Source organism: Urocitellus parryii, chromosome 12 (genome assembly GCF_045843805.1).
Source record: "Urocitellus parryii isolate mUroPar1 chromosome 12, mUroPar1.hap1, whole genome shotgun sequence".
Lineage (NCBI taxonomy): Eukaryota > Metazoa > Chordata > Mammalia > Rodentia > Sciuridae > Urocitellus > Urocitellus parryii.
In genome coordinates this window covers 21,807,475-21,833,118 of record NC_135542.1, presented here as the reverse complement: position 1 = coordinate 21,833,118, position 25,644 = coordinate 21,807,475, and the positions used below count along the sequence as shown (strand labels likewise).

Sequence of the window (25,644 nt, the reverse complement as noted above, 5' to 3'; positions counted from 1 at the left end):
ACACTAGTCAGGAACTGTGCAGAATGTCCCCCTAATTTGGGCTCGTTTTCTCACACGTGGACTAGAATTATAGGTTTTGGGGAAAACTTGGGGTAAAGGACCTTCTCATTATACAGTGGGGGATGCATGCTAGCTAGCCACAAGGCTTGTTCCTGGTGAGGTTAAACCCAATCACTGAGAAGGCATCTGTGAGGTTTCCTCACGGGAAACCATTCTTCCCATTCTCTATTTGTTAGAGAATGGGAAAAATGTCTTACCCAAACTCAAGGGAGGTAAATTAAACTCCACCTTCTAGGATGTCATTAAAGCATTTGTGGACAAATGTTAAACCACCGCAGAATCAACAGTGGTGAGATATTTGGAGGCTCCAGAAGTACCTGTTTCTTCCTGAAGTTTTACTCACCAATGTCTGTTCCTTAGTGGATCTTGCCTATAGCATTTATTTCATTGGGACTCTAATGATGCCTTCCACATCACTTGGAATTCTTCTCTAAGGAAGAATCATCCTTTGCTCCCTTTTATTTATATCAATATCTGTTTTATTTCTTGGGTTATAATTCAATATTACTTTATTCTACTTATTGTTCAAATTTTTCTAGGTTTAGCCATTGGCTCATTCAGGTTGGCATCTATATTCCTTTGATATGCCACATCTTTCTTGGTTTTCTTATAGGAAAAAACAAAACCCAAAATTCTTCCTTAATTTTCTAGCACAATATGTTCCAGACTTATCTTGTATTTTTCTTGCCCTAGCCCCTAGAATCAGGCACTTCTCCAAGAACAGAATTACGGGTCAAGTTTTTTAGAGTCTGTAGGGAAAGACAAATTGCTGAGTCAGGTCCATAGCTCATGACCCCCTTTGGTTGCCCTTACAATGCCACCCATGGTTTTTATTTTTTTAATTTGTTTAGATACGCATGACAGTAGACCGTATTTTGACATATTATACATACATGGTGTATAACGTAGGATTCCATTCCTGTGGTTGTTCATGATGTGGAGTTATACTGGTTGTGTATTCATATATGAACATAGAAAAGTTATGTCGGATTCATTCTGTTGTCTTCCCTACTTCCATCCCTTCCCTTCATTCCTTTGTCTAATCCAATGAACTTCTGTTTGCCCCCCACCTTTATTGTGTATTAGCATCCACATATCAGAGAGAATATTTGGCCTTGGATTTTTGGGATCGGCTTATTTCACTTAACATGATAGTTTCCAGTTCCATCCATTCACCAGCAAATGCCATAATTTTATTCTTCTTTATACCTGAGTAATATTCCATTGTGTAAATATACCACATTTTCTTTATCCATTCACCCATTGAAGGGCACTTAGGTTGGTTCCATAGCCTAGCTATTGTGAACTGATGTGGCTGTGTCACTGTAGTACTGTTTTTAAGTCCTTTGGGTATAAACTAAGGAATGGGATAACTGGGCCAAATGGTAGTTTAATTCAAAGTTTTCTAAAGGATCTCCACATTGCTTTCCAGAGTAGTTGCACCAATTTGCAGTCCCATAAGGAATGTATGTAGACCTTTTCCCTCACATCCTTGTCAACATTTATTGTTACTTGTATTCTTGATAATTGCTATTCTGACTAAAGTGAGATGGAATCTCAGTGTAGTTTTAATTTGCATTTCTCTAATTGCTGCAGATGTTGAGCATTTTTCCATATATGATTTGACCTTTCGTATTTCTTCTTCAGTGAAGTGCCTGTTGTGTTCCTTTAACTATTTACTGATTGGGTTATTTCATTTTTTGGTGTTATGTTTTTTGGGTTTTCTTTGCATATGCTGGAGAAATGCTCTACCTGAGTGGCAGGTGAAGAAGATTTTCTCTCATTCTGTAGGGGAGAGAATTCTCCCTCTCTCCATGTTTTCAATTGTTTCCTTTGCTAAACTTCTTAGTTTGGCACCATCTCATTTATTGATTCTTGATTTTGCTTCATGCATTTTAGTTGGTTCCTAAGTGAACATGATGAAGAGTTGGGCCTACATTTTCTTCTAGTAGATATGAGTTCAATTTCATTCTGCTCTAGATGGATTTCCAGTTTTCCCAGCACCATTTGTTAAGAGGCTATCTTTTCTTCAATGTATGCTTATGGTGCCTTTATCTAGTATGAGATAACTGTACTTATGTGGGTTTGGTTCTCACACATAATTTTTATATCTTCTGCATTGTCTTCATAAAATCCACCATCTCTTCCAATGGAGGCGAAACTGGCAGAGTGCTTCTTCAGATGATACAAGATAAAGTACTGGCTTATGTTTAGCATCAGGATATGTGGAAAATGCATTGTGGGTTTGGTAAAAGTAATAGTTCAGCAAAATGTACCTTTAAAGTGATGGCGCTATGTCTGCAATTCATTTCATTATTTGTGAAAATTTTAAGCTCAAAAGATCATCAGAGGGATTAGGGAGCCAGGCAATAGTTCATCCAAACAACCCCCCAAGGGACTACAAATAGGAGCCAGGGCTTGGTGTCTTAGTGAGGTGCTTGGTGAGCCAGTGGCTCTCAATGGTGCCTCACTGCCATGGGGTCAGGCAGGGGCTGGGGATGGAGCACACTGTGGGGTACACTTAGGGCCAGGGTGGAAGTCAATGAGGACGGACACAAAGGCCACCGTAGTGGAATGCGGTGGGCTACTGGGCAGTGAAGGGTGCCTGCTGAGCTGTGCTGAGGATGGTCCATCTCAGCTGGATTCAGATTTACTGGGTTTCTCACTGATATTCCACTTAGGCCTCATTTCCTCCGTCTAGGAAAAACAAATATCCCCAGGTGGCTTGTTCTTACTAGAGGGAAGGCTCTTTGAGGGCAAGGATCATATCAAATACATTTTTATTTCCTATACATATTAGATATCTGGCACATCACAGGTATTCAAATAATTGTCAAACAATATTCTAGCAATATTAGAACAATAACAAGTATTCTAACAAGTAGAATAACGATTTTCTACTTCGCACAATATATTGTGGTTTTATAGACATCACACCATTTGAGTGGCATAATCACTTGGCAGATCTGTGTCAGATGAAGTAGAGATTGGCTTACGTTTGGTTTTGAAGGAAGTCTGCTGCTAGAGCGTTCTCCAAAGGTCCTGGCTCCTGTGGGCTTGTTTTTAGGCTGTGGTAACCTAAGGAAAAGATTTATAAAATCAAAAACAGTAAAATATGGTGATGAAATAAATGCTACCACTTGATCTAATGTTAGAAAGATTCTCCCCTCATTTATTAAGGGGTTTCTTACTATTGCACTTCCAGAAAAAGTGAACTGACTATGTAAATATAAGTTGACTAACAGTTACCAAAGAGAGGGTAGAAAATGCAATTTTTGTTAGTTTTTAAATTGTAACAATTTTTTTTTAGGAACAAAAGAACAATTAGGAGCATGGCCAATAAAATACCTTGGATGCCTTGAAACACCTTAGCTCTTTTCCCAGTGCCTGGCTGAGATAGGGAACTTCTCTCTGCATGCTGGTCATGCTTTCTCCATTCTGCCTCGGTGTGAATTTCCTCGATACCAAGACACTTGTAATTCACCCAGATATCTCTTTTTCCATAGTTTAAACTATTAACCACTCTCTAGTATCATGTCCCTCTGCCTTAAAACATTCTCTCTGCAGCGTTACCCAGTGTAAGCCGCCTCCTTTCCCACTTATCAATCCTGCAAATGTAAACAGCACAGTACGGACACCTGCACTGATTCCTCTACATTCTGAAACAATTTCAAACCAGAGAATCCTGTTCTTTGACAAATTCTAATGCTTTCCTTTTTCTACTGTGCTTTCACTGGGAGCTCTGCCCTCCTGGAACTCATGCACAGCACTGTGGCTCTGCAGAACACTGGCAACAAGCTCCCAGCTGTTGGTGGAAAGGCTTATCAGTGCAGAGTTGGGCCAGAACCAGACCGTCCTGGCAGACAGTCCAAATTCCCTCCCTGCTGCCTCACCATCTTGAGCCCTGCAGGCACCTCCAGGCATCCTGTGGCACTATGACATGCGTCCCCCCAGTGATATATTAACTTGATGTTTCTTTACCCATAATTTTCTTTGTTTCCATCTTCAAAAATAGGAAAAGCAGATGTCAAACCAACAACTTTATTGACTCCTCAAGCCCCAGAAGAATTTGCATTTTCTGCAAGAGAATAAAAAATGTATTTCATGACTGTTCTAGGAAAAACATGACCCTTTACACTAAAACTTCAACTACAAATGAAGTGGGAGGTAGAGGGGAGAAGCTTATAGAAAAGAACTGGCATCAGTTTTTAAATACTAGGTAGTAAGGCAAGTCACTTTGTAGTGGGATAAAGTGATTTAACTATAATCATTGGGCAGCCTCAGGTCCCAAATTACTGCCACACATCAAGAACACAGCTCATCATTCTCCTATGACACTTCTATTATCACCTGGCTCATTCAATAAAAGCTCTCAGTGGTTTTAGTTTTCATTTGCTTTAAGAAAAATCTCTTCTCCCAACTCCAAATGGATCCTACTGATCTTTATTACAATCTTTGGCTCCCAGCATGAATCCCCTGGCCCTAGGTAAGAGGGTTAGTTGCTGGCCTCCAACCACAACCTGGCCACTTTTCTACCAAGAAGGCCTCAAATCACTCCTGGACTACTCAGCTCTTCCTGATGTACCTCCCCATGGGGATTTTCTCCTCCTTTAGATATCACTGTTAGAGCAACCCAACCCACCTAACCCAACCCAACAAACAGCAAACCCCAACTCTACCACACGCATTGAAACCTTGTCCAACTCTGCCACACTTCTATTTCATGCACTTTCTGTGATGACCAAGGCAGGGCCACATCTTAGGTAATCCCTGACAATGCCTGGGCTCCGCCCACAGTACAATGCACCAATTAGCTTTCACATAAATTATTACTTTGAAACTGGGCTTCAAATGCGTCTTCATTTTGGTCTAGAGATGGCCATTCATCTTTGTCATCAGAAACATCAGGAAGTGTAGGAGCCTGGAACATATTCATGATGAAATCTAAAAACCAGAAAGAATATCCATCAACAGATTGCAAGAGTTTAAATTTTTTATAGTGCTACACATTCAAACAAAAGGGTTTAACCAGTGCTTCCTTGGTGTGCACCGTGGGCGAGGGTTGGGCTCTGGAGGGTGTTGCCTGAACCACTCCCAGTGACGTGTTTGGAGTCGCATGGAAGGAACTTGCGCTGGCCACCTTGTGCGTTTCATACACTGGCAAAGGAACAGGACCAAGAGCAGGATCATCAGGTCATTTAAAACGTGTTAGAAGGCACACAACTGCAATAACTTACTACAATTAGACCAGGTTACCGTGGTAACCGTAATTGTCAATAATCATCGCTCCAGACCCACATACTTATCTTTGTAAGAATACATGAAGTAGGTGAGGCAAGAATCATAGTTTCACACAAAATAAAGCGAAGACTCAAAGACACCAGGTGTTTGGCCTGAGATCAAACCAATTAGAGTTTTGTCACAGGTAGCATCCTGAGCTCCACCATGTCTCAAGTACTGTCTGCTTGTGGTCAGAGTGTAACCCCCCCCCCCCCACTGTCAGTCCTAGACCACTTTCCATCCCACTCAGCTTGAGCCAGTGGTGTACAAGGCCTGCACAGCCTGGGCCCTGCTTGCTCAGGTTTCAGTGTATTCCTCTTTGCCCTGCTCGCCCTGAAGCTCTGGCCTCTTTACTGTGCTTAGAACACCAGGGATAGTCCTGCCTGGGGGCTCTGCATCTGCAGTTCCTCTGCTTGAAAACTGGTTCTCCGAGGTGGAAAACTGGTTCTCCGAGGTGGCTGCATGAGTAGCTCCCTCCCTATTCCTCTATGCAGGCATCACCCTCACCAGCATCTTCCCTGTTCACCTTCTCCGAAATCTAACCCCTTACTTCAATATTAGCCCTTTCATTCCTGGGGGGATTTTCATTGTTTTGTCAAGATTACATCTCTAATGATGTAGAATGGTTGGTGCCCAGCATCTAGCAAGCACGCACCAAGACTCAGTTGAATAGAATGAGTCTCCAGCTGTCTCAGAGAGCCCACCCTCATTAATAGTCAATGGAAAGAATGCCACAGTCACCTGCAGGGGGAAGTGAACACCCACATTGTCCCAGGTAATTTAATAAACTATGCACACACTTCCAGTGTGGTGCCAGACAAGAGAACAGTATTCGTAGTTAAACTTTGAATCACCTTTCTTACTCGACCCAACTAACATGACTCATTTTAGATTAATGTACTGAGAAAGTTAATAGAAAAACTTGCATAAATTAATCTTTCAAGGAACTCTGAACTGATAAGATATTTACAATTAATACCATTGTTTTCAATAGTCTGGGGCTGAAATAACCCCTGGATTCTAAGAAGAGGATTCCTAACGCTTAGGTTTAGTAAGGTCAGAAGGCTTCCTGTCCCATAGCCACAGTACAGCCCAAGGAGTGTGCTCCAGCAGGCCAGGATGAAGAGACCCCCATGAAGCTCACCTTCTTTGGTCTCTGCTCCACTCTGTGGCTGGAATCCATGAGCACTCTGACTCATACATCTGGAAGAGAAAACCCTGAGACACACAAGAATCAACATGTCTTACAAGAGAGTTTCTCATTAACTCTCAAGAAATAATAGTAAAAGAAGCTGGTCAACAATCACAGCCTATTGCTGAAACACAGATGGAGCTGCTTAGATCCACGGTGTAAATAAATGAAATGTTTTTTCTCTTCAGTTCTTTTTGAGGAAAACACTCTTACAGATAAAGGCCAGGCATGGAACACTAGTATGTCGTGTCACTTCTGTGTCTCGGCACCACAACAACCAGCCCTCCTTGTGGCAGGACAGGACAATGGCTTCCTAGTTCCAATGGGCTCATTTGCCGTACAGCATAAGGGGCTGACTGGGCACTGATGCCCAACAAGGTGGAGGCACCGATGTGCTTCAGCTGAGCGAATACCTTTCTGATGAGCCCACAGCCACAGGCTAACATCCATATTTTACAACAATAGCTACCAACAAAGATAATAAAGCTATGCAAACCACTTGCATTAAAGCTGTGGTTAAGTACACTAGGGGCAGGGGCCTCGCCTCATACTGCCCAGGATTCCCTTAAGGAATGTCATTAAAATGTGAAGTAAAAAGCACAAAGCACTTTTAATTAAACAATATCGTATCAAATCACAAGTTGCAAGACAGTCAAAGTGACTGAAGATAAAAACAAACACAACAAGTGATGTGACATTAATTCTAATATCTGAAACCCAGAAAACTCTCAAAATTGGGGAAAAAACTTTCACAATAGTGTGGAGGTGGCTTGTGACATGGAGTCACAAACATCGATCCCATACTGCTCCGTGGGAGAACAAAAGGAGTACGAGGGCATGCCAGCCACTGCCTGGAGTAATGTCCCCTGCAGGCCTTGGCCACAGCCAGGAGGCAAAAGGCAATTCCAACTATAGGTGTTTATTCTTCAAATACAGAGCGACTTGAGTTTCAGGAAATTTTAATTTATAATTCAGAAGAAAAGTATGAAGACAAACAAATCTAAAATCTAGAAGAGGGATAGATCCCTCTAAAGAGGTATAAAATATACATGTTTGAAAGTTTTGGGCTCAATGTTTTGATAATTTTTTTCAACAACATATTCATGTAAATCATTTTAGCTGGGTATGGTGGCACACACCTGTAATCCAAGCTACTCAAGAGGCTGAGCCAAGAGAAGCCCAAGTTTGAGGCCAGCCTCAGCAGCTTAGTACATACTCTCAGGAACAACAAAACCAAAAAAGAGAGGAGGATGTTGCTCAGCGATAAAGCACCCTCAGGTTCAATTTCCAGTACTGCAAGAAAAACATTTTTTAATAGAGATACCCCACCTCTTACATAATGCTCTTGATATGCAGGTCATAAAAAAGAAGCTGACAGATGCCATTTACACCACTCTCATCTCCAGGACTGGCTTTGACTTACCTGGACTCTGTCACTGGCTGGGCCGTCAAAGGAGTAGGAGGAGCTATGCTCTGGCACACTGCTGGGGACACCAAAGCAGGAGGAACAGCATCTGCCGCAGGAGGAACAACAGGAGGCACCTCTCTGGGCTTCTCGCCCAAGTTCTTTGGGGTTTGCTGATTGAGTGACGGAAGACAACGAGCACCAAGTTCCCACTGAGCAACTGTGCCTAGCCCCACACATGCTGAATCCACCTTTCATGCCAGACAAACAAAGGAACAAAAATAAACCACAAAGACCAGAATGTTATTATCAGGTATTAGAACTTTCAAAGCATGTGACCCTTATCCTTCCAGGTGCTTTAAAACACCTGGAAATTTTCAACAGTGACGAAAAAAGACCACTCTAAAACATAACGAATGCTTTGTTGCTTCCAACCCGGGCTGTGACTGCCACTCACACTTCTAACCATTGGAAAATAACCAGCCTCTGCAGTCATATCAGTATTTAAGAAGTGTCTTGTTTCTCTTTATTAAACTGAGGGAAAAAAAACACAATAAATCAATGTTACCAAACGCTCACAATGGTGTTCTCTTAAACTACCCTTGATAGGCAGCGTCGTCTTCCTGAATAGGACATGTGTATATGAACTGCCTCAGAAACAGGGTTCATGGTGGGAAGGATTAGACTAAAGGTCTTTTTCTACTCACAAGTACATAGATTAGAACTAATGTTACCAACTTCAAAGACAGAAGGGTTAATTCCTTGCCCGAAAAGTATCCTTACAAATTGTTAGGAAAAACACCAAATGTCTAGAATATTGTTTTAAACAATAACACTAGTTATCAAAGAATATAACTTAAAACGACCTACATCATTTCCTTACCTACTAAATTAGTACAGATCAAAAATAATTGTACACCCCAACTGGAGGAGGAGCCCAGCCTCCCGCCTGCACGGTAGGCACACCATGCGACCTGGAGAGGGGGCCCAGCTGCCCGCCAGAGAGGTAGACAGACCACCCCAACTGGAGGAGGGGCCCAGCCGCCTGCCCATATGGTCACCTGACCAAGCTCTGGACAAACATTGGTCTCCCCAACACCCCCCACCTCATCAAACACCTTATGAGAAAAACTGATGGAACTCATTTTGGAAACTCCCACCAACCCTTAAAACCCATCAACCGGTGGGCGTGGCTACCAGCTCGGTTCTTCATCGGATCAGGCACCTGGTTTACATCTCAGAGAATAAGAGTAGAGAGGCCACAGGTGGAAGCTCAAGTTCTCTCACACTGACTACCACCACCACCCTGAACCCAGAGACTCCAGCTAGGAATTGACAACGCCACCAACTGGAAGAAAAGAAAACAGAGTTCTGAGAGACATTTTTTTTCTTTCTTTTTTTATCTTCTCTCTCTCTTTTCATCCATTCATCCAGTCTCCTCTACCCTTCCCCCTCTGGTCCTCGCAACCTCAACATATGTGAAACCAAGAATTGTGCATGAAAAAGGTCTTTAACAACTGAGTCACCAGAATAATATAATATAGAGGAATTCCATATACCCCACCTCCCTCCCCCCTTTTATTTCTTTTTTCTCTTATTTTCTTTTTCCCGCTCTCTTTTTTTCTCTTTCTTTCCTTGTTATTTGTTTTTCTCCTTCTTACTCCCTCTATCCCAACGGACACAACAAAATCTATGGGACACAATGAAAGCAGTTCTAAGAGGAAAATTCATTGCTTGGAGTTCATTCCTTAAAAAAAGAAAAAAACAGCAAATAAAGATCCCGCACTTCATCTCAAAACCCTAGAAAAAGAAAAGCAAAACAACAGCAAAAGTAGTAGAAGGCAAGAAATAATTAAAATCAGAGATGAAATCGAAACAAAAGAAACAATTGAAAAAATTGACAAAACTAAAAGTTGGTTCTTTGAAAAAATAAATCAGATTGACAGACCCTTAGCCATGCTAACGAAGAGAAGAAGAGAGAGAACTCAGATTACTAGCATACGGGATGAAAAAGGCAATATCACAACAGACACTACAGAAATACAGAAGATAATTAGAAATTATTTTTAATCCTTATACTCCAATAAAATAGAAGATAGTGAAGGCATCGATAAATTTCTTAAGTCATATGATCTGCCCAGATTGAGTCCGGGGGATATGCACAACCTAAACAGACCAATATCAATTGAGGAAGACAGGGATGCCCTCTCTCACCACTTCTGTTCAAGAAGCCATCAAAAGACTACCAACTAAGAAAAGCCCAGAACTGGATGGGTATACAGCAGAGTTTTACAAAACCTTTAAAGAAGAACTAATACCAATACTTTTCAAGCTATTTCAGGAAATAGAAAAAGAGGGAGAACTTCCAAATTCATTCTACAAGGCCAACATCACCCTGATTCCTAAACCAGATAAAGACACTTCAAAGAAAGAAAACTACAGACCAATATCTCTAATGAACCTAGATGCAAAAATCCTTAATAAAATTATGGCAAATCGGATACAAAACATATCAAAAAGATCGTGCATCATGATCAAGTAAGATTCATCCCTGGAATGCAAGGCTGGTTCAATATATGGAAATCAATAAATGTTTTTCACCACATCAATAGACTTAAAGATAAGAAACATATGATCATCTCAATAGATGCAGAAAAAGCATTCGATAAAGTACAGCATCCCTTTATGTTCAAAACACTAGAAAAACTAGGGATAACAGGAACATACTTCAATATTATAAAAGCTATCTATGTTAAGCCTCAGGCTAGCATCATTCTGATCGGAGAAAAATTGAAGGCATTCTCTCTAAAATCTGGAACAAGACAGGGATGCCCTCTCTCACCACTTCTGTTCAACATAGTTCTCAAAATACTGGCCAGAGCAATTAGACAGACGAAAGAAATTAAAGGCATAAAAATAGGAAAAGAAGAACTTAAATTATCACTATTTGCGGATGACATGATTCTATACCTAGCAGACCCAAAAGGGTCTACAAAGAAACTACTAGAGCTAATAAATGAATTCAGCAAAGTGGCAGGATATAAAATCAACACACATAAATCAAAGGTATTCCTGTATATCAGCGACAAATCTTCTGAACTGGAAATGAGGAAAACCACCCCATTCACAATATCCTCAAAAAAAAATAAAATACTTGGGAATCAACCTAACAAAAGAGGTGAAAGATTTATACAATGAAAACTACAGAAACTAAATAGAGAAATAGAAGATCTTAGAAGATGGAAATATATACCCTGTTCATGGATAAGCAGAACTAACATCATCAAAATGGCGATATTACCAAAAGTTCTCTATAGGTTCAATGCAATGCCAATCAAAATCCCAACAGCATTTCTTGTAGAAATAGATAAAGCAATTATGAAATTCATATGGAGAAATAAAAGACCCAGAACAGCAAAAGCAATTCTAAGCAGGAAGAGTGAATCAGGCGGTATAGCGATACCAGACTTCAAACTATACTACAGAGCAATAGTAACAAAAACAGCATGGTACTGGTACCAAAACAGGCGGGTGGACCAATGGTACAGAATAGAGGACACAGTAACCAATCCACAAAACTACAACTATCTTATTTTTGATAAAGGGGCTAAAAGCATGCAATGGAGGAAGGATAGCATCTTCAACAAATGATGCTGGGAAAATTGGAAATCCATATGCAAAAAAATGAAATTGAATCCCTTTCTCTCGCCAGCCACAAAAGTTAACTCAAAATGGATCAAGGAGCTAGATATCAAATCAGAGACACTGCATCTGATAGAAGAAAAAGTTGGCTACGATCTACATATTGTGGGGTCGGGCTCCAAATTCCTTAATAGGACTCCCATAGCCCAAGAGTTAAAAACAAGAATCAACAAATGGGACTTACTCAAACTAAAAAGTTTTTTCTCAGCAAGAGAAACAATAAGAGAGGTAAATAAGGAGCCTACATCCTGGGAACAAATTTTTGCTCTTCACACTTCAGATAGAGCCCTAAAATCCAGAGTATACTAAGAACTCAAAAAATTAAACAATAGGGGCTGGGGATGTGGCTCAAGTGGCATGCTTGCGGCTGGGGTTCAATCTTCAGCATCACATACAAACAAAGATATTGTGTCCGCTGAAAACTAAAAAATAAATATTAAAAATTCTCTCTCTCTCTCTCTTTAAAAAAAAAAAAGTTAAACAATAAGGAAACAAATAACCCTATCAACAAATGGGCCAAGGACCTGAACAGACACTTCTCAGAGGAGGACATACAATCAATCAACAAGTACATGAAAAAATGCTCACCATCTCTAGCAGTCAGAGAAATGCAAATCAAAACCACCCTAAGATACCATCTCACTCCAGTAAGATTGGCAGCCATTATGAAGTCAAACAACAACAAGTGCTGGTGAGGATGTGGGGAAAAGGGTACACTTGTACATTGTTGGTGGGACTGCAAATTGACCCAGCTATTCCCCTTCTCGGACTATTCCCTAAAGACCTTAAAAGAGCACATTATAGGGATACTGCTACATCAATGTTCATAGCAGCACAATTCACAATAGCTAGACTGTGGAACCAACCTAGATGTCCTTCAATAGATGAATGGATTAAAAAAAATGTGGCATTTATACACAATGGAGTATTAGTCTGCACTAAAAAATGATAAAATCATGGCACTTGCAGGGAAATAGATGGCATTAGAGCAGATTATGCTAAGTGAAGCTAGCCAATCCCTAAAAAACAAATGCCAAATGTCTTCTTTGATATAAAGAGAGCAACTAAGAACAGAGCAGGGAGGAAGAGCATGAGAAGAAGATTAACATTAAACAGGGATGAGAGGTAGGAGGGAAAGGGATAGAGAAGGGAAATTGCATGGAAATGGAAGGAGACCCTCATTGTTATACAAAATTACATATAAGAGGAAGTGAGGGGAAAGGGTAAAAAAAAAACAAGGGAGAGAAATGAATTACAGTAGATGGGGTAGAGAGAGAAGATGGGAGGGGAGGGGAGGGGAGGGGGGATAGTAGAGGATAGGAAAGGCAACAGAATACAATAGACACTAGTATGGCAATATGTAAAAACGTGGATGTGTAACCAATGAGATTCTGCAATCTGTATACGGGATAAAAATGGGAGTTCATAACCCACTTGAATCAAATGTATGAAATATGATATGTCAAGAACTATGTAATGTTTTGAATAACTAATAATAAAAAATGAAAATAAACAGAAGAACAGAAAAAAAATTGTAATACAGGTTTACTTACATATTGCTTATATAAAATGCTTGGAATTAGAAATGTGTCAGGTTTCAAAATTTTTCAGATTTTGGGAATATTTTCATAGACTAGTTAAGCATGCATCCCTTATTCAAAAATTTGCAATCTGAAATGCTCTCAGATCCACAACTTTCTGAGAATGGGACATGACACTGAAAAAGTTTCAGATTTGGGAGCTTTCCAGATTTCAGAGATGCTTGACCAATATTCAGTTCTGAAGAAAATATTTTAAAAAGAATAATCAGAGACTTTCTCTACCAGATAGCAAAATAGGAAAGCTATAGCATATATACAATATGGAAAGATCAAGAAGAGATATACTCTCACTCCTCTTCTCTATCCAGAATTCACCTAATCCTCCCATGCTCCCCCTCCCTACCCCACTATAAGTCAGCCTCTTCATTTGATTTTTTGGCAATTGGAGAAAGGGAGGGGGCAGGGGATTAGCAAGGAAGGTAGAATATGATGGACATCATTATCCAAAGTACATGTATGAAGACACGAATTGGGTGTCAACATACTTTATATATAAACAGATATGAAAAATTGTGGTATATATGTGTAATAAGAACTGTAATGCAAAAAAAGGTACATATATAAAGGCATGAATTGGCGTGAACATACTCTATATACAAAGATAAGAAAAATTGTATTCTATATATGTAATAAGAATTATAATGCATTCCGCAGTCATGTATTTAAAAAAAATCAATAAAAGAGTAAATATATATATATATATATATATATATATATATATGTGTGTGTGTATAAAGAAGAGAGATAGTGACTAAAACAAATATTAGAAATGGATTTTGTAATATAAAAAGTTAGTATGTGATAAAGATATTTTGAATAAAGGGGCCGAGCTGGTCAATAAATCATTTATGGACAACTGGTAATTCATTTTGGAAAGTACATCTTCATGCCACCTCTACACAGGAAAATCCTATAAAGGGACCTGGAGGACCAGACCCTTAGGGTACTGAGTATGATGGAGGGACAGAGCTGCGCATCACATTTGTTTTGTTACAACACACTTCCCAAGAACAACAGGGATTACATTTGTAAAACCGAGAGTCAGAATGATCCAGGACTTTCCAATACCAATGGTAGAAGCCAAAAGGCAACGGGTAATGCCTTTGAAAACTCTAAGGGAGGCTGAGGGAAGAGGATTGCCAGGTCAAGGCCAGCCTGGACAACTTAACAGACCCTGTTCCAAGATCAAAAGCAAACCAACAGAAAATGCACTGAGAGTGTAGCTCAGTGGTAAAGTAACCCTGGGTTCAATCTCTAGCATAAAATCCAAAATGACTTGAGGGAAAATGATTTCCTTCCTAGAACAGTTCTAGTCAAATCATCAACCAGTGTGAGGGTAGAACAAAGACACCATGAGACAAGCAAGAGATCTCAAAAACTTAACCCCTCATACATGCTTTTTAAAAAAGTTATGAGAGATTGTGTACCTTTAAAATGGGGACCTTAAGGAAAAGCAATGGCATGTGAATCAGGGATATACCACCAGAGAGAAGCAGGAAGAACCACTCCTCAGAGGCTCTGGGAGACATCTGGCCAAGAAAAGGGAATGGGAGTGCATCTGATGTATTGGATGTGATTGATGAATATTTTAAGTTTCTTCAGAATTTGGGGATAGATGAATGATAAGTAGCAAGAAATACATAAAAACAAAACAATGAGACAATTATTTTAACAATTGCTTATATCTATCAAGGGAAAACACAGTTATATAAAAATTGAAATAAACATTAAAAATGAAAAAACCCAATAGAAAAATAGACAAATCCATCAAAGTCAATTTATTTGATTGGTACCAGGGATTGAACCCATGGGTGCTTAACCACTGAGTCATACCCCTGGCCCTTTTTATTTTGAGACAGAGTCTCCCTAAGTTGCTGAGGTCAGCCTTGAACTTGTGATCCTCCTGTCTCTGTCTCTGGAATCACTGGGATTTTAGATGTGTACCACCACACCTGGTTTTATGGTCAATTTAAAGAAAAAAGAAGACAAAAAGCCACTAAATCAATTAAAAATGTCCAGTACCACTTGTAATTAAAGAAACAGGTGGTTGAAAATACTTAGGATAACTAACATTATCAAAGTGTATGTGAGAAACAAGTAATTTTATATACTATTGATATGAGGTAAAATGAAATTTTTTAGAGGACAGTATTTTAGGTGCACAAACTTCAAAGGCAACAGTTGTACTTCCATCTTTTCTAGAGAAACAATCTTGTATCATGTTTGTAACAGTCTCTGTATGATGTTGGTACCTGCCCTGCTGTAAGTATGACAGAAGACCATGCTGCAGCGGGTAAACTGGGTCTCTGTGCAGTGATATTGAAAGATCTATAAGATATGTTTGTAGAAAAAGCAGAAAATAAGTCTTATTTATATGGAAAATTCAACTGTGTTCATTTTTATGTGTTTTCATGCATAGCATATATATGGAAAAAAGATAAACTTCAGCAATTAGCACTGAATAAGAACATTCGTGGATATTCATGTATGTTTGAGTCTTCCCCCGACCCGTGTGGGCAGCTGAAATTAAGGTCACTTGTGTGAATTTCCAGGGACATCAAATAAAACACAGACACACGCTTTACCTTTAAACAAGCTTCAGGACACGGCTTTTCTGCTCTCGGCCTCAGGCTCCCCAAATGGGGGAGCAAGAGAAAGTCACGAGAGGCTGGCAAGAGAGAGCAAGCACATTCGGAAGTGGGCTTTTATTGGGGGGGACCCTTATTCTTAGAAAGTTCTATCCAAAAAAGGCCAGAAGGGGCAGGTTACAAGGGACAGATGAGTGTAATTCAACCCAAGGGGCCATAGAGCAACACACCTACATCTGAAGGCACGCCCTCAACTTCCTGGACCGGGGCAATGTCCAGGTCACTATAAGATGTAGTGACTGGTCAAAGCCTCTCGGCTCCAGGATGGAAGGTGCAAATCATTCAGAGTGGCTCCCCATAGTTGGGTATACATACTTATATCTAGTGAATGTTCTGGCATAGATTTTGCATATATATATATATATATATATATATATATATATATATATATATATCACACACACACACACCTTTCATTCAATATTAAAAAAAAATCATTGCAGTCATGAATTTTCTATCATTTTAAAAACATGCATTTAAATAAGCTTTACCTTTTAAGTATCCTATGTCATAGACAGACATATACAATGTGGAAGATTAAGCAAACATAATATAGCTTAAATTATTCCCAATCTCTCCCATTCATAAATAATTTCAAGAAAATATGTGGCTGTAATATTCATCCCTATTTCTTCTTCCCACACAAGACAATGGCAAACAGAAATATGTCTAGATGACAAAATATTGGAAGTCTATAGTCATTGTATGAAAGCCAGAAAAAGGACGCTAAGTGCTAATGTGTGAATATATAAGCATGGACACACATACATGAAACATCAGCCCTCTATTCTCTAAATTCCTTTGCTCATTCTTCATTTGAATGTCTTTCTGAATCACACAATTTTAAATTTTGGAAAGTTACTAGCTAGAATTAACACTAAAACAGGGCCTAGAGAGCCAACAATCCCCACCGTTGGGCACAGGACGCCCAGGTCAGAGCATGTCTGTACCTTAGGCTTTTCCTGGACACTGGGCAGGTCCTCCTGGGACAGCTCCACCACTTGATGCAACTTCTTATGAAGCTCATCCATTTTCTGCTTTAATAGCTGCTCTTCAAAAGCATTTGCTTCTTTCTTTTTCATATAATGTCTGTCTTCATTTACTTAAGGAAAAAAAAAAAGGTTTATATGCAAAGTTTAAATTCAGTTCATCAGAGGAATACATAACAAATGGATAAAGTCTAATTTTAAGATGGCAAGTCCTATTTTAAGATGGCAACATTTTTTAGTCTTTTCCATATTTACAATCTTTATATGCCCTTAGCACAGTAACTATTAAATTCAGAGTATAAGTTACAAAAATTTATGATGATCAAGTCTATCTGGTAATAGCACAGTATCTTATTAAATGCTTCTCATAAAACAATTGGGGTTGTGCTAATCATTTGAAAATAATTGATCATTTCAGTTGTTAAAAAAGATACGATTCTCTAGGAAGTAAAAGTAAAAGAGTTGGGGCATCAAGCATGCTGTCAGTCACACAGCCCAAAACTGGATCATGAGACAAAGTAGACTCTGGCTGGACACTTTCAGGCTGTGGCATGTGAAGGAAAAAATTATCCAGGCATAACTCAAAATGGATCCTCCAAGAATACTGACTGACTTTTTGTTGTTGACCAAATATGAAAAATTATGAGAAAAAAAAAAAGGCTCACGGAGTGCATATGGTCCAACACTATAGACAGTATAATGCAAACGCTGGTGTTAAGGCACACCCTGTTCCCTGTAGTGAGCAAATCTCAGTCTACTCTGCAGTCTCTATGACTAACCCTAACCCTAACCCCTAAGACAACACTTTATCAGGAGTCTCCTTCAGCATGTTTTGTTTGTAGTAGGTGCAGAACTTGGAAAATCTCCTCTGAACTTCAGTTCCTTTCACAGTACAAATGACTTACAGCTTTAGAATAACTATATACAGAAGTTCAACTCCATACAGATAATATTGTAAACATTTAAAATATTATTTCACTAAGGCTAAGGTGACACTGGCATGAATATCTAGCTCAGGGCTCGGCTAGGGTTCAGCCATGGGCTCGGCTGTCAATACGTGAATACAAGTCTTGAACAAACATAGCTGCTACGCTGGTGTTTAACAGAGACCGCTAGTCTTCTGACAGGACAAGCTGGAGACATTTTTTGAAGTCTTTCAGCATAGTTAATTATTTGACAAAAAATGTAATTACTCATTATTTTAATTGACATAAAAACAACTCAAAATATAAGACTATAAGACTAAATACCCCATTGTTCATGCTTCCTCCGTTGATTGTATTTTTGGGCTCTCAGTTCTTCAAAGGAAAATTCTGATTCTCCATGAATAAGCTTTTCCTTCCAATACATAACGACCTGTTGAACATCAGCTCTGGCTGCTGAAGATGAGGGCACAGAGCACTCTGATTTAGAAATCACGATCACCCTTTGTTCCCTACAGGGGAAAACACATCACTTACAACAGTGTATGGAAATAATTCTGCAAGGAAACTAAGTAATAGAACTATGCAATGATTGTACTTGCATATTTGACTCTTTATCACAAGCTGAAGGTATTGCTCCAGACACTTCTGAACCCTAAAATACAGAAAACAAACAGAAGCATTAACTTACTGAAAAGAAAACTTCACACAAATTACCTCATAAATCAATATGACAATATATGAGTAGAAAGGCTTCTTAATCTCCAGTAGATTTCTACATGTTCTTGGTAAAATTTCAGTTAATAGCTAAAGCTTTAGTTTGCATCATCATTGGTAGTATAATTTTTGCAACAAAAAGAGCCCATAAACCTTTAAAAAAAAAACCATTAAAAATTTCTTCTGGTATTACTGAGGTTGTGGATGCCAACAGCTGAAGCTCTGGGTTTTTAAACTGGTTCCAGATGGGAATGAATCAAGGTAGGGATCCTGGGCCTATGAAATAGGGAAGCAGAACAAGGAGGAAGAGGATCTTGGTAGGAGAAAAACTGCTGGGGAGGAAGTGAACAGGAGAGGTTGTATGGAGGGGACCCTTAGGTCCCATAACAAGTTATATTTGTGAGTATAAATTTAGGATAGATGGCCACGGGCCTAGAAAGCTGACATGGGAACGGGCAGCTGACATGGATGTTAAGTCAGAGGAAACAAGGTTAAAGAAAAGAGATGCCAACGTGGATACAGAAAGGAGCCAGGAGAACCGTTCAATACCACTCCTAGTTTCTGTACAACCTATAATAGTCACCATTACCTGATTCTTAGAGATAGAGGCTGAGTTCTTTCCTTGACTTGATTTTGATGGTACTATTTGGTTTAAAATTGAAGCATTATGCAGAGGTTCTGAGGTCCTAGCTATAAGGGAAAACAGGATAAAATAAGGAGAAATAAGAGAAAAATCACAGTAACCAAAATTATCACACAATACATCCCCTTGATCTTTCAGTAAGCAGCACATGAAATAAATCAATTCAATCACACTGCCTCAGAAAATGGAACTAAAATATTTTGTAAGTAAGTATTTTAGAGACAATTTCTGACCAAATCAAAATGTTCAAGAAGTACCCCAAATAACTGTAAAACTGGTTATTTAATCAGGATAGGATAGTCAATGCAAATTGCTGAAATGTGATATTTATTTCTAAGGGAAATAAAGCCCTGCCATGTTTCCTAAAGTTGCCATCAAATACATTTGATTCAATTCAGAACAGATGGAGTTCAGAGTATCTCTTTTTGATTTTGTTTTTTAAATCCCCAAAATAGAGTGAAATCATCAAGTAGATTTGTCTTCCTTTAAAGTGCATTATTACCAAAGTGTCTTCCCCATTACCTGAGACAGTATAGTTTAGTTTTCATTAAATACTAGAAGGATTTGCTTTTTAAAGGGAAAAGAAATCAGCAAAAATTAGCAACTAAATTACCAACAATCTGACACTGCAGAAAGTATTATTTTACCTTGAGCTGGCAAATGGGTTTCATTGAGACGTGTCTGAAATAACCTAAATGATAGAAAAGGCATTAGTATAGATTTTAAGTTTACAGTCTAATATATACTATATTAAAGTAGAAATTGAAGGTAACAGCTTACTATATGTTAATAATTAAAGACCAAGGTTGAAGTAATATAGTCAGACAAAATGCTAGGAATATTTTCATATCTGATGTACATATATTAAAAAAATTCCTCAAGTCTGTAAATGTTATAATAGTGTTTGGACTCCTACTTTGGTTATTTAATATTTGGGAGAAAGAAGTGAAAGTACAAAGCTTAGACCACTTATTCAAAAGGTATCTAGATCCATTACTGTCCATGCTCTGTGAGGACATCTCAAACGGGCCACTCACAGCATTTTTACACATCAACTCTGTGGAATTATATGCAATTCCTAAGCCTGACATTGGTGAGTAATGCAAGCAAGAGTGCATACTAAAAAGAGAAGAGATCCACAACCAAATGCTAGACCTTGTTTTGCTCTTAATTCAAACAAACTAATGGTAGCAAAACCATTTTACATGGGGAAAGACTGAAAATTAGGTGATACTGAAGAATTACTTTTAATTTCATAGGTGAGATCATCTACTAAGATTCTGTAAGAAATAATCTTTTGGAGAACTTATAGTAATAATTGGGATAAACTATTTAGTTAATTCGAATCTCCTATAAAAGTCCTTAGCACAGAAAAAACATGATCAAATGTAATAATTATGGAAAGTAGGTAATGGTAACATTTCTGAGCAGTTTCTTTTCTTTACTCTTTAGTGACCAAATTTTCCACAAGGTTTCCCCATAAAATAGATAACAATACAATGTAAAAGCAAACATTTCCTCTCCAAGTAGGAAATGCCAGGAGGAGCTGTACGTAGAAACTACCTGTACTGCTGTTGCAAGAGCTCTTGAGGTTCAGCCTGGTTTTGAATTCCTCTCCGAAACACAGCACTGGCCTGCTGCAACTCCCCCTGGGCTTCCAGATGCCCTGCCCAGGAAATGTACAGAGGAGATGACTGGATTCCAATCCCCTGGTTGTACAGAAACTCAAAAAACTGATGTGGGTCACTGTTGTATTCAGCCTACAGGAACCCAGAAGAAAAGCACAGAAGAACAATGAGGCAAGGGTGGAGGAAAGATGTTAAGAGCTGGGCTGGGGCTGTGGCTCAGAGGTAGAGCGCTTGCCTAGCATGTGTGAGGCCCTGGGCTCCATCCTCAGCACTACATAAAGTAAAATAAAGACATTGTGTCCACCAATAACTAAAAAATAAATATTAAAAAAAAATGTTAAGAGCTACAGGGGTGCAGTTGGATAAGAAGAATAATTTCTAATGTTTTAGAGCATAGTAGGGTAACTATGGTTGGCAAATAATATTTCAAAATAGAGGGGTGCATGCAGGAGACAGAGCCAAACTGGCATTTATGAATGAATGTTCCCAACACAAAGAAATGATAAATATATGAGGTGATGGATACTGTATCCCATAAATGTGAACAATTATTATGTGTCAACTAAAAATTTTAAAAATATATAAATACCAAAATAAATTAAAAAAAAAATAAAATAAAACACAGAACTGCTAATTTGGGCCAGCCCAGAATCTAGCTGGCCCTCCACCTTTCTATATTTGTGGAGGCTTGAGGATATACTATGTAGGCAAAGGTGTGTATGGTTCTCTGGTCACAAGCCTAAGTTAGGATCATTCCTTTCCTTGACATTCAATATCCCCAAAATTACCCAAACTATTTCTTTAGACAGTAAGTCTATAAAAACCCATCACATGAAGTACTACTTGTGTCTTGCTCTGAGCTTGCTCAATGTCCATAGGTGCCTCCAACCAGTACTCTGTAATTCAGTGAACGAATTCATGTTTGCCTTATCCACTCCACTCGTGATTTTTTTATATCTCCAAGCCTTTGACTTCCAGGTCGAAGAGATGCAATCTTCAGGCCTGAATCTTCATTCTCCCCTTAGTACTAAGTGTAGTTTCTGAGAGCCAGAATGCTCCCCACTGTTTACTCCCTAGAGCTCTCCTGGCACCTGGGAGTTTCCTGCTCATCACATTTCCTACCCAACAAACCCTCTTTTACTTTTTGGTTTCTATTCCATGTTGGAACATGTGCAAACTTGAAATAAAGGAGAATTTAAAAACTGAATCAATGATTCACTATACAGAGCCAAGGCTATACACATCTCTAGTAATCCAACTTTTAAAAATTTATGACTGGAAACAAGGAATTAAAATAAAAGGCAGTCTAAAAGATCTTAAAATATAGGTCAAAAAACAAAAGTTCAACATGATTACAGATTTGATTATCGATATGAAAGTATACTCACAAATTTTAAACAATAATTGATGAATCTTGGGTCATTGTGGTATCTCTTCGTAACTAAAAATTCCTTCATTAAATGTTCTAGTAGCATTATCAAGTAGTCTTTATTATCAGGAAAATTCTCTTCTACCCACTGCATATAGCTAGAACAATATGGATAATGTTAACTTTCCATAGTACAACATATAGTTGGTTTAAAGGAAAAAACAAAAACAATGCCCCTACCCCCCAAATCCAAATGCTAACCTTTCCCATTCACCAAGTGGGTCATTTCCTTTGTAGCTCTGCATATGGGCTTCAAACATTCTAGAACAAATAAAAGAATGCACATGAAAATTATGAATAATTTATAAGAGCAAAATATTTAATTATATATGATTTATATCATATATTATGTTTATATTAAATATTTATCATATATCTATATATTGTATTATATTATATAATATATATGTGATTTATATACCTTAAAATAGAAACCTTAAATACCAACCTAAAAGCTATATAAAATTTAAAAGAGCTCTCAGAGGTGGTCAAAAAACTCAAAACAGTCAGTATTTTTCCAGAGGAAAGTTCATCCCTAGCTCTATCCCAGAGTCTCCTGCTTCTGTCCCTGGTCCCCAGGGTTGCTAACCACCCTGAGGGTCAGTGCCTGGAAACTTGCTGCCCCTTCTCCTAACAGTGGGATATAAGCTAGACCCTGCTCAGATCCCTTCTCTTGCTTTCCAGGAGCACAGTGGAGACTGAGTTGGAATAAGATCCAATAAGGGCTTGCCAGCAGGTGGATAGACAAGATTCCACAACTGGACACTCCAGATAGAGTTCATTTCCTGGGCCCCAACGTAACACAAAGTTCCTGAGGAAGAAAAGGTGATTGGCAGTTTTCATGAATCAGTCACTAGAATTCCCATAGAACTATTTCCCTGACTTCCAAATACCCAACCACATCTTAAAAAGAAAAAAAAAAAAAAAAATCAACCAAGCAAAGCAAAACTCTTGTGGCAGTTCAGGTGCTAGTGGGGCAAACAAGCAAAAAGAAATTAAATAGTGTCAGGTTACATTAAGTACAAAAAAGAAAAAACAAACCAAATAGAAGGGGTAAGAGTTACTATTTTCAGGTAGGGTGGTCAGGGAAGACCTGCCTCTGAGGGCACTGACGGGATACCACCAGAAAGCCACAGAGCTATCTTGGGAGAAAATGGTCAAGGCTGAGAGAACTTCAGGAACCAGCCTCTTCCAGGAACAGAAAGTGAGCCAGTGTGGCTTTAGTGTGATAAGCTGGGGAAGTTCTAATTTGCATTTTAAAAGTCTTCCTTCCTCCATGTGAAGATGGTAGGGATAGGAAGCTACTGAAACACCCCCGTGACTGGTGGTGAGTTGGACTACATGTGGGGAATCTGGCACCTCTCTTAGGGCAAGGAAAGGACTTCCTGATGGGACTGTGTTCTGGGTATGAGTCAAGATGAGAAGGTCTCCTAGGTTTGCTATCTGAGAAATCATTAGATTTTTTTTTTGAAAAAGGGATTTTAAAGCAATACTTTGGTAAGAGACAAGAACACCCACCTCAAAATACTTCTTTGACATATTTCAAGGTGGATAGTCAGAGAATTGCAGGCAGAAATGGCTCTGAAAAACTATTCTAAGAAAAACTTGCATCAATTCATATTAGCAAGATAAACAGATAGATTTTTCTCTAAGTCCACCTTAACTCCTCATTTCCCTTCTGTTTTTTATTTTGATGCTCCCAGGGTCTTGCACAGGATAAAATCTGTATACCTTTCCCCTTATTAATCTATTTATTGTCAATTTAAACCACACACTCAATTAAGGACCCTCAGAAAGTAGAAAATCTTAAACTATACTGTATTCTAGCTATCACATCCACAGACAAATGAAATCATTGTGTCTTAAGACTAAAAATCCAGAAGCCATGATAGGAAAAGCCAGAAAAGTTCAACTATATAGTAATGAAATGCTTCTACATGTCAAATAAACAAAATTTTTTAAAACTTTCCAAGTCAAAAGAGAAATGATAAACTGAAAAAACAAAAGGACTTCTAAAAATTGAGAAGCAAAGTTATAAACCCAATTTTTTAAATGAGCAAAGGGATTAAAAAGAAATACAAATTCACAAAGAAATACAAATGGCTCTTAAACTTGAAAAGATGTTAAACCTCTCTCATAAGAGAAATTCACTGTCAATAAGATACAACTTAATCAATAGATTTTGCAAACAAAAATTTTAAACACAACAAAAGTATACAGGTAAGAAATGGAAGCAGGCACACTCAAATCTTGCTCAGATGGATTTGCTCTTCATCCAGGAAAAACACTTTCAGGAATCTAGAAAACTGATACATCTGGGTATATGCAAAATACCATTGCCATTATGTACATGTTTGTTTTTTTTTTTTAACTACAACACTGTTTGTAACAGCAAGATATTGTCAGCAACCCAAGTGTCTGTCATTGAGGATTTTTGGATCAATTATGGCATATACAATATTAAACAGTTGTCTAAAAAAATTTTTTTAAAAAAGAGTGCTATGTATTGATAGAAATCTCCAAGGATATCTTAGGCAAAAAAAGAACGGAGTTGCTCTGCTACATTTCATGTGAGATGAAGGCAGGAAATGTACACATACAGACACATACATATACATACATATACATACACTGTAATAACATTAAGTATTTATATGTCTAAGAAGAATCACTTGAAAAAACTAATAAATAAATAAACAAAGGATACATATGATAGGGTGAGAGTAGACAGGTACAGGAATTGTCAGTGAATACTTTCCAAATCTTTCTAAAACCATACAAATATATTATCTATTTTTAAACCTTAAAAATGATTATTTGTAAACTTGAATCTTTCTCATGCCTCATAACAGAGGAACAAATCCCTATAATGCCAGAACTCTTCCTCCAAAATGTGTAATAAACATAACCTTTGCCCAAAGTAATTCATGTTCACACCAACCACATTCTCCAGGAAAATGGCTTAAATACACTAATAATAAATCAACCCGTTCATTAGAGCAAATTAGTCTTTAGAAAGTCAAAATAAGGGCTGAAATACAGATTTCCCTTTAAAAATGGGGGTAGAGGTATAGGACTTCCAAAGAAAAAGTCTTACAATATTTTTGTTTTGAGTATATTGACAACCTCGGTCTTGTGATCCCCAAATATCTGGTAAACTAATCCGTTTTACTTTTGCCACATATGATTTAACCGTATCAAATGTTTTTTTTAATCACCGGCTGGGCAAGTCACACAGGCTATGGGAACTTGTCAACCGTTGACGGGACGGAATAGATGAGTCGACAATAAGCAAGGCACTTTTTTCATTTAAGTGCTGTGTACTAAATACTTTTTAAAAGAGCAGTGGGATTATGAGTAAGAGAGCTATTGTAAATTCTCTCCCTCTATAGTGTAATTTTTAAATGAGTGACTTAAGACACGCAGG

At 38.4% G+C, this 25,644-nt stretch overlaps 1 protein-coding gene across 1 annotated transcript in view; it reads right to left on the bottom strand.

Annotated features, from left to right (window-relative positions):
- Nucleotides 1-25,644, bottom strand: part of LOC144249817 (mitotic checkpoint serine/threonine-protein kinase BUB1-like) — a 48,988-nt gene that overhangs the window by 22,914 nt on the left and 430 nt on the right. The window contains 14 exon segments of the mRNA XM_077792023.1: nt 3,057-3,138; nt 4,042-4,138; nt 4,894-5,004; nt 5,077-5,217; nt 6,485-6,543; nt 7,956-8,188; nt 16,839-16,990; nt 18,128-18,315; nt 18,403-18,455; nt 19,107-19,207; nt 19,808-19,851; nt 20,724-20,920; nt 22,177-22,315; nt 22,419-22,478. Coding sequence (XP_077648149.1) covers nt 3,057-3,138; nt 4,042-4,138; nt 4,894-5,004; nt 5,077-5,217; nt 6,485-6,543; nt 7,956-8,188; nt 16,839-16,990; nt 18,128-18,315; nt 18,403-18,455; nt 19,107-19,207; nt 19,808-19,851; nt 20,724-20,920; nt 22,177-22,315; nt 22,419-22,478 — 1,657 coding nt within the window.